The sequence below is a fragment of the Hypomesus transpacificus genome, chromosome 11, assembly GCF_021917145.1.
Source record: "Hypomesus transpacificus isolate Combined female chromosome 11, fHypTra1, whole genome shotgun sequence".
NCBI lineage: Eukaryota > Metazoa > Chordata > Actinopteri > Osmeriformes > Osmeridae > Hypomesus > Hypomesus transpacificus.
Genome location: NC_061070.1, coordinates 14876425 through 14885959, shown reverse-complemented (window position 1 = coordinate 14885959; position 9535 = coordinate 14876425). Strand labels below are relative to the sequence as shown.

Genomic DNA, 9535 nt, shown 5'->3' with positions numbered 1-9535 from the left:
AGAATTCCTCTCTGAACTTCAGGAGTTAGCCAAGAACATGAAGGTGTAATTTTAGCCCTGAAATGTTAATTTCTCTTGTTTTGCCTAATTAACATGAATGTCTTCTTAGAACAAAACAACCCTCCAAATAATAATTAGTACCTCCAAATTCATGCTGAAGCTGGTTGTGAGCTGTGTAATTAGCGAGCTTTTATCGTTTGATCACAGTGGTAATTAGATATTTTCTAATTTTAAAGAGTTGTTTACTAGTCACATAACAGAATGCAGAAAGAAGACACACAAAGTGGTATTGATAACCCCAAGTATAGACTGTAATAAAAAAAAAAAAATCATCCACAACTTATTTCAAAGATCTCAACTATTTAGCTTCAGATTATGTAAACAATAAACAGAAAAAAACTGACTGAACATTCAACTTAATTGAATGCGTTATGCCCATTACCCATTTAACCTGGTTGGCTAAAGATTCAAGCATCTTCAAGTGCACTCCAAGAGATACTGACATAGAGTTGTCCTAAGGTCAGGTGCCCGGAGAGAGCCTCAGAGACGCAATGTCCACCTCTGACCTTGACACTGGATCAGACTTCAACCCAAACATTAATCTGACCCTCCGGAACAAATAGATACACAACTTTATTTGTATGATCTTGCACAGTCTACAGTATATCTTTGTCTCTGTCCATCATTCCTTCTCTCTGTTCTAAGACGGGACCTTGAGGCTTCATGAAATGGTTGATCATGAGTGCTAGAGAAAGGATGGGACATGTATTCTGTATTGTTGATTATATTGTTTCTTGGTTCATTCTATGGATTTAGTGTTAACCAAACCAGTGCAAACCAAGAGTTAGACTATGAGTGTTAGAAGCATGCTGTTGTGGTTGGAAGCAGGTTGTAGAGGTTCAAATTAGGTGTCAGGGTTTTAAAATATACAGAACCTTCTCTCTTATTATATGTATATATGTGTGTATATATGTACTGTGTGTGTGTGTCTATATGTGTGTGTATATATAGAGAAAGACATATACAGTATACAAGCAGAATTTCCCAAAAGATGTGTGTTGTGATGGTGTGTTTTTCCAAGTCAACAGAGGGGTGTGAAAAAAACTGGTCTTTAAGGAAAAGGGATCTGGGGGATAGAGGGAATACGGACGGAGGGAGAAAAAGAGAGACTAAGAGAGAGAGAGAGAGAGAGAGAGAGAGAGAGAGAGAGAGAGAGAGAGAGAGAGAGAGAGAGAGAGAGAGAGAGAGAGAGAGAGAGAGAGAGAGAGAGAGAGAGAGAGAGAGAGAGAGAGAGAGAGAGAGAGAGAGAGAGAGAGTGGGAGGGAGGGAGGAATAATAAACAAGCTGAGGGCTTAAGAAATGAAAGGACCACATTAGAGGCTACCTGCTGGGACTGTACTGCTGAGTTGGGGTGAATGAAATCCTCCATTTAGGCCAATGTCCTGGTGCTGGGGAGGTGGCGCACAGCCTGGGCCCAGTCCAGAGGAGGGAAAAGAGGGGAGGAGAGGAGGAGGATTGAGGTGAAGGAGTGGGAGAGTGGTAGGTGTGGAAGTGTTGGGGAGAAAGAGATGGGTGAGTAGAGGAATGGGGACGATGCAAGTGGAGGGGGGAGAGAAAAGAGGTAGGAAAATATGGAGGAACGTAAAACAAGAGGCCTCAGTCTCTTCCTGCTGGTTGGCCTTCCATTCCCTCTAGCAGTAGGGAGTAAGTGACCCCTACCACACACATAGTGAAACAAACACACACACACATATAAATTATATACATACGTATATGCACACACAAAGACATGCGCGCACACACACACACACACACACACACACACATACACTGCTGGTCCTTCTCCCTAACCTACTTTCTCATTCACACATTTCTCCACATTGGTTGGATTAGGAACACTTTCACTTAGATCTATGTGGTTGCCCCACACACAAAGAAACACTTGGGGACAGGATTAGTAGGATTAAAAGGGATTCACATATGTCCAGTTCAAGCAATTGGTATTCAAAGCTTTACACTTTCAAATGCCACCAAGAGAGAGCAAAGAAGTGGAGCGCTTTTCTTTGCATTGGTAGCACCTTTATAAGGATGGACCCTTTTCTGCTCCAACAATGACAGCTGTGAATACACATTTTCAATGTTGTTGGGGGGTTTTTTATTGCAGTGGAACACCAAGAAGAATATGAGATGGAGTTTATTGTGGCCTGAGCTATAGGATAGTAAAGGCTTGTGGCTCTCCAATTACCTCGTCTGTGTATTATATTATTCTTTTCCCCATCAAAAGACTGGTGTGTATTCTTCAGTATATAGGAATAGTCTAAATATTTACAACACAATCCCCTTTTGTTATTTAACATTTTTCATACCTTAGCAAGGCCTTGCACTTATGTGATTTATTGATTTAGTCACACTATCTTGTTTTTGCTCAATCATCAATAATTTTCTGTGTCATCATTTCAATTGGGTATTAAATGAAAAGGATTGAAATCTGTTATTTTGATATATTATCAACTTTCATTAGGATTGACTAATTAGTAACTGCAGAGGGTTTAACTTTTCCTGTATCTAGCATTATTGCTAGTTAAAGTAAGTTATGGTATCAATGTTGATAATAATGATAACTGTTGAATGAAGAATGATAACACCAAATACAATTGTAGAAATGTTAATTGTAATAATTATTGCAACAATTTTTATTATTTGTATCCTTATTGTTAAAATGATAGCTGTTATGTTATTGTTTTTATTAATGTTGATATTATTATTATGTTTTATGTGTGTTTTTATTATTATATTGCCAGTGCTCATAATAATTATGATGATAATAATAGTCATAATTATGTGAGTTTTGAGGGCTATTCTGTATTTATGTGTTTGTTATTCTGTTATCTGGCACTCAGTTTAATTGGATTCATGTAAACGGTTTTGCAGTCAACACTTGTTGTGAACATTATTAAATGAAGGAAATTAATATTTCCACCTGAATGTGTGATATTTCTGCATAGGCTGCATGCCAAATTGCTATTTGTTTTCAGTTTACCGCTGAAACTGTTGACTGGAGTCAGAATAGTCTTTTATGAATGACCTTACTTTTAAACTTTTAAGTTACTTTTAAAGGCCTTCTAAATTGCACTTAACTTAAACGTTCCAATAATGGACTCATGGATCAAAATGAAGCCCAGTGTAGGGTCACCAAAAAGGTCAAAGTCACCTTAATCTGACAGCTTTTTGAATTGGAGATTTATTGTTGTAAATTATTTTGGATTCAAATGCATCTGTTAGCTATGTGCATTTTCATCATGTGTACCTGACTGGATTTGAGGTATTTGGACATTATCAATATTAGCATATGAATGATGCACGGTGTTGTGACAGATATGGACCGTACGGAAACGTCACTTAATGTTGGTATATTGTTGCAAAGTTTTACTTTTGAAACAACAGAATTGAATGCAAATGGTGGTTAATCTTATAGTGAACTGAATAGCTTACGCAGTAGTTTAAACGTTTTTGATGTTTCAATGGAAGCAACAATTGAGGAATATTTTTACTTTCACTTTTCAAACTCTCTTAGCCAATTATAAGTTGTTTTTCTAACTTTGGTCGAAAATATGTTCAAAAACCACAATAAGATTTCACTGAAAGGCAACAATCTTAAAATGATCTGAAAATATGTTTGTGCATTATAACATATAGTTTTAATGTGAAAATGGTTCGAAATAAGAATTAACATAGCATAGTCACTTTATAAGAACAGAGGGTTATGGCAGTTTATGATATATTTCAACAATTAAATTATGATACATAAGGAAAGATAATATGCATTTATTTTAAGTAAATTACGCCAGCTCTAGCATTTACAAAATGCGTAAATATTTGTACTTTCAGTTGCCTTTCATAAAGAATTCCTTATATTCAATATAAATAGTAAGCCATGCATTACAAATTGATTCGATCAAACGACGATTTCAAACTAACCCGTTTATATTTCTACGGAGCCATGTAGAAGAGCGTTTTCAAGTTGTCTTGGTTTCAGAGAGTCCCGGGTAGGAGAGGTGCCCTATGGTGGCATGACAATGAGAGTGAATCGATGCTCCTGTGGTCAATGGGACAGTCAAAGCCCACCGCCCTATGATGGGGACGTCATCCTAACTAGACCATTATGAATAGGACAGCTTTTGTTTCCCCTCTCTCAGGCAGCTCTATAAAACCCACAGCTCCCTTTTACCTCACAACAGACATAGAGGTGCTCACACGAGATCAGACATCAATACATTGCAACACGCGGAGGACCACAAGCCCACTGCGTCGACTTAGATACACATCCTTCTTAAAAAGGGGGGACGGGATTCTAACGACAAAATCAGGTGATCTTGTGTCTAGGAAGGAAGCGACCTCCTCCCGAACCGAACCAATAAAATGAATTCTGACTCCAGCTCGAGCAGAGCTTCATCGCCTGACATGGATGAGATGTTCCTTCGAGACCACGGACGCCTCAGCTCCATGTCCTCTGCACAAAACGAACTGCTCCACAGGATGACGAGCGAGCACCTCTCCCTGGCCGGGGAAAAGTCACCTGGCGGCAGCAAGTACAAACTCAAGAAACAGGTCACTGAGCAAGAGGTCCAGCAGTTACGTCTCAAAATTAACGGGCGCGAGCGCAAGAGGATGCATGACTTGAATCTGGCCATGGACGGACTCCGGGAGGTCATGCCTTACGCACACGGCCCGTCAGTGAGAAAACTGTCGAAGATCGCCACTCTCTTGCTGGCCAGAAACTATATCCTGATGCTGAACAGCTCCCTTGACGAGATGAAGCGGCTGGTCGGTGAGATATACGGAGGACACCACTCAGCGTTCCACTGCGGGACGGTCACACACTCCAGTGGTCACTCCGGTAACCCAGCGCATCAGGTGCACCCTCTCCTCGGTAACCCGCTCTCCTCGTCTTCACCCTCAACGCTGTCCACGGCCTTACCTGGACTTACCTCTATTCGCGCCCCTCATTCGCTGATTAAGAGTGCTCCCCCGCACCCGCTACAACTCGGAAGTGGGTTCCAGCACTGGGCAGGGTTACCATGTCCGTGCACCATCTGCCAGATGCCCCCTCCACCGCATATCCCTATCACCTCCACAGGTCTGACAAGACTAACGACGAGCGAAAACAAAGACATGATAAAATGACATCAGATGCAGAGAAAAAGAGAAAAATGACAATTTGTAAATTGTGAATACCAAGGACAAGAGGATATTGCCTCCATGCATGCATGCATTCATTGTTTGTCTTGTTTTGCGTATACAACCTAAAAGTTCCTCCTTGTAACAAGGATCCCGATAGGCTAATGTTTTGCTATTTGTTTTGTGTCAGCATAGACGCCTTAAACAATGTAAACAAAAACACAACTGTGAAACTCTATCATAGCGTGAAGCCCGCAGCACATGTGACAGCGGGACTGAATGGAACATTGCATGGACATTTGATTTGATTTGTTTGTTCTATCAGGCATCATTTGTGAAAATGAAGAATGCCCTTTGTGCCTTGTAACAAGGATGGTGAAACTGCATTCTACAGTGTATGAAAAAAAGTGTATGATTATTTAGTTCAAAAAGTGTGAGATGATATGGCTCTTGACTTGACTTAAACGATGATTGTGTTGTTATACATGTGTCCATTAGTATTTTGATCTCTTTTATGCATGGCTTCTGCGGTGCTAACAACTACAAAGCATTATTGTTTTGCTGGAAAGAGTTTGTTATGCCCAGAGACCCCGTGTCTTTATTTTTGTACATTCTCGATGATTAGCCAAACAAATTATTTATTATTGCCCAGTGTCCCTGGAAGAAATTTCAATAAAACGGATTCAAATGACCCATATTGCGGCTGTTTGTTCATGGCGACGTATGTTGATTTTTGGATTTCAGGTTTCTGCATTTATATACAAAAACATTAGCAAGTGGAAGTGATGTCTATTGGGTACACAGTCTCCATTCTAATTGATTTATGCTTGGAAACAATAAGGCCTACAGATAGACTCAGTGACTTGGCCAAGGCACTTCACATAATTCCTGATGCATGGGACACTGAAAAACAGATTTTTACAGATAGCCTAATATCTTATTTTGGCATTATATAATAATTTCAATTTTTTTTTTCTCATCATATGTTTAATTGTGATTGGTTAAATCCTTTTACAACCTACATCCTTTTGCACACACAAACTACGACCTGAGGAAGAACTTTATTGACGTCATCATTTTAAAAATGAAAAACACCACCGTTTATTGCACACACATTTCTTCCAACGTGACAAATTAATTCGAAATGTATTGTTGCTTACTTAATTTTGAATAACAAAATACCTTTTGAGTCTATCACCCTGCCTGAAATCAGCAGGACGTAGAAATTCAATAAGAAACAACACAACAAGAATATATTACCAAAACGAAATTAATTCAATGAGGTTGATTTGGCATATTCATCCAATATGTGAGTCAGTACAGGAAGTCAGTACCCTCCTAAATTGTCGGGGCAGAATTTCTTGAACATTGGTTTGGGTTTAATTTTCTGAACGCATAGACAAATTGAGGAGAATGTAGACGTTACTTTATCATGACGAAATTATGTAGAATTTAAAATATATATTTTATAACATATTCTACTGCTTTAGCCTTCATGTGATTTTTTTCTTGACCACATCAATAACATTTAAATAATAATGTGGCAAGCTACAAATATGTATAGTATGTGTTGATCTAATGATTGGACAGGTTCCGTTATGCTGGTCATTGTACAACGTAAAGATCCACCAAGGGACTCGCGAGCGGTTTGGGATGTAAGTCCCCCGGGCCGTCTCTCTGGCTCATTGCACATCAGATAGGCTGCAACAGAATGTATGTTTGTGGAGATTACAAGTTAATTGTTCACGGGGGACTAGGGAAAGAAGGACATCAGAGAGAGCGTTGGGATTAGAGAATCCTAAAATGCGGAAGATTATGCATTCAGTCCTCATTCTTCCAGCATGTAAATGAGCTAGTGGATTAAAAAGCCTTTTGTAACTTTTCGTTGGGAAACTCAAGTTTTTTCCTCGTAGTAACTGATGCAGGTTGGAGAGAGTGAAAGAGGGAGTTCATTTCACTCTTTGTCTTTAGGATACAAACAGTTACGGAAAGACTATCCGTGCCAGATGGGTTTTAAACAGGAGGTTTGCAATGTCCTTTTAAGCCGAGGCTTTTAACCGTTCACAGACACGATGCAGTGTCAAACGAGGCTTGCAGTAGTTAGTTAATAGTCATGAGTTAGAGTAGGCTAATTACTTAAAATACATTATTCTATGGACCATTTTCAAAGCGATGGGGCGAGAAATATTTCTTAATGCTGATAATGAGGTTTTCTGAATGTATCTAGCCCTTATTGTGAGATGGATAATTACAATATTTATCAAGAGTAAAGCGTAAATATTATTCTAGATCATTCGATCATTTATTATAAATTCTAGACGAAGTAGCCTATGTATGTTTGAAAAGGATTGCTTCTGTAACCTATACTTGTCTGGTTTGTATTCTAATATTGTTGAGGTATAAACTTTACAGTAGAGTAATCTCATAAGTAATTATTGTTAGGGATGCACGTGAGTGATATGTTTGTCTAGTTTCCTCTGAGATGTATCCTCCTCTTTTCTGCTTTTTTTTTAAAATACAGATCTGCAGCTAATAAAGTCCTCAGTGGGAGATTCATCAGATATTACGATTCTCATCATAACTACCGGTACTGTTGTTTGGATCTAAAAGTCTTGCAGAAAGACGGATGTTCTTACCTCCGTTTTTGAAAACAATATACATCTGTTCAGTTATTGAATAACGATGTCAGCTAAAGACAGAATGTTAGTATGAAATTGAAGCCTAGTCTAAATAAAATAAAATAAACTGATCAATCAATAAGGAAGGAATCAAGAAAGGAATCGTTCATGTCGTTTATGTTTTAAAAGTAAACTGTATAATAGATAGCATTTCACCTCCACACTGCAATCACCAGGAAAAGACTGGGAAAAGTTTGCACGCTGATCAACGGGTCTCTAATTACCCCATGGATGTCTCTGAGAGGGAAATTGCAACAGTCCCAGGATCAGCCACACTGCTGTGGAGCCTCATTCAGTGGCTGCCAGCTCACCAGCCTAAAAACCACAGAAGGGTCACAAGACAACTAACAAGGCAGACCCTTTCATGCTCTCAAGTAATGTCTTGATGGGCTGCAGTCAAAAAGACAAGCTTTCTAAGTAGCCGCTCATTCTTTTCAGGATTGACAAATGACCAGTCATCCTTAGTGGACACACCTGTTACTGGAAACACTTGGGATTTTACACTCTGAGAGAGCTGCCTTGTTAAGTATGCCTTCCCTCAGAGCCTCCATACAATAGACACTGATGCTAACAATGCTAACAATGCTGGTAGCCCAGAGCCAAACCGGCCCGTCAAAGCCAGGCTTGTGCCGGGCCAACGCCGGGGGCTGCAATTGAAAATACATTTCAGTTGAATAAGAGGCAGTGGCTGCATCGTCGAAGCTGCTGCTCAGCTCGCCCCCCCAGCCCTTAGAACAAAAGCAGTTGTGGGGTTAAGTTATGGAGTGGGATGACAGGCTGAATATTCTTCAGTCTGGATGCCAGGTCCCCTGCTCCCCCAGCCCAGGTCTGAATTAGGTGGCAGGTGCAAAGGCCATTCCTCTCTGGCCCCCAGGGAATGCCCCAGGCCTGTCATCAGCTGATTTCATAGACAAATGTTTATCCTATATAGCCAAAACAGAAAGCATATTTCCATCATAAGAGAATTTTGCCATAGCCATTAGCGACAGAACGAATTTGCATGTTAATTGTGCAGTGAGAGGTGTGGTGACACTTCCCTTTGTCAATGTTTGGTCACAGGAAATAAAAGATTTGAGCCAGAGAATCAAATGTGATTGGATGTCTGTTGTGGTTAAATGGTTCATTGTTGTGTTTTTGTTACACAACTGATGTAACTTTCAGGAGTATCAGATATGCTAACCCTGATTTGTGAATCTGTGAATAAAAAGAAAGAAACAGCAAAATGTAAAACGTTTGTTTTTCTCTTGCCCTGGTGGATTATTCAACCACTCAGCTCTTGTGAAGTATCCATCATATTCACACAAAAACTGAAATACTCAGGTGTGATTGATACACCAATGTGAAGGCCTATCAAAACCAAGATCTCTGCATGCTAACTGAAGGGCTTTTCAGAAAAAAAGGGTCTCTTCATGGTTGGAAAGTGATATTTGCAAGTCTCATGAGAGAGCAGTTCCAAACCAGCACTCAAAAACTCTGATGGAAAAGACTCATCACAGTCAAACTTAACATGGCCCAGACTCCTATTACTGTAGAATATCAGCCTATTTACACTCTCATGCTACATTGCATCCAAGCCTCCAAGCCTGCTTTAAAGTCACTGCTCTGTAAATACAGAAGAAACAGCAAGAGAGAGAGAGATAGAGATAGAGATAGAGATAGAGATAGAGATAGAGATAGAG

General features: G+C 39.6%; 1 protein-coding gene across 1 annotated transcript; it reads left to right on the top strand.

Moving 5' to 3' along the window:
* Positions 1–4305: 4305 nt before the first annotated feature.
* Positions 4306–5487, top strand: olig3 (oligodendrocyte transcription factor 3). The gene has a single exon (XM_047029906.1). It carries the CDS (start codon positions 4420–4422, stop codon positions 5182–5184), a length of 765 nt encoding a protein of 254 aa, XP_046885862.1. The 5' UTR covers positions 4306–4419; the 3' UTR covers positions 5185–5487.
* The last annotated feature ends 4048 nt before the right edge of the window (positions 5488–9535 follow it).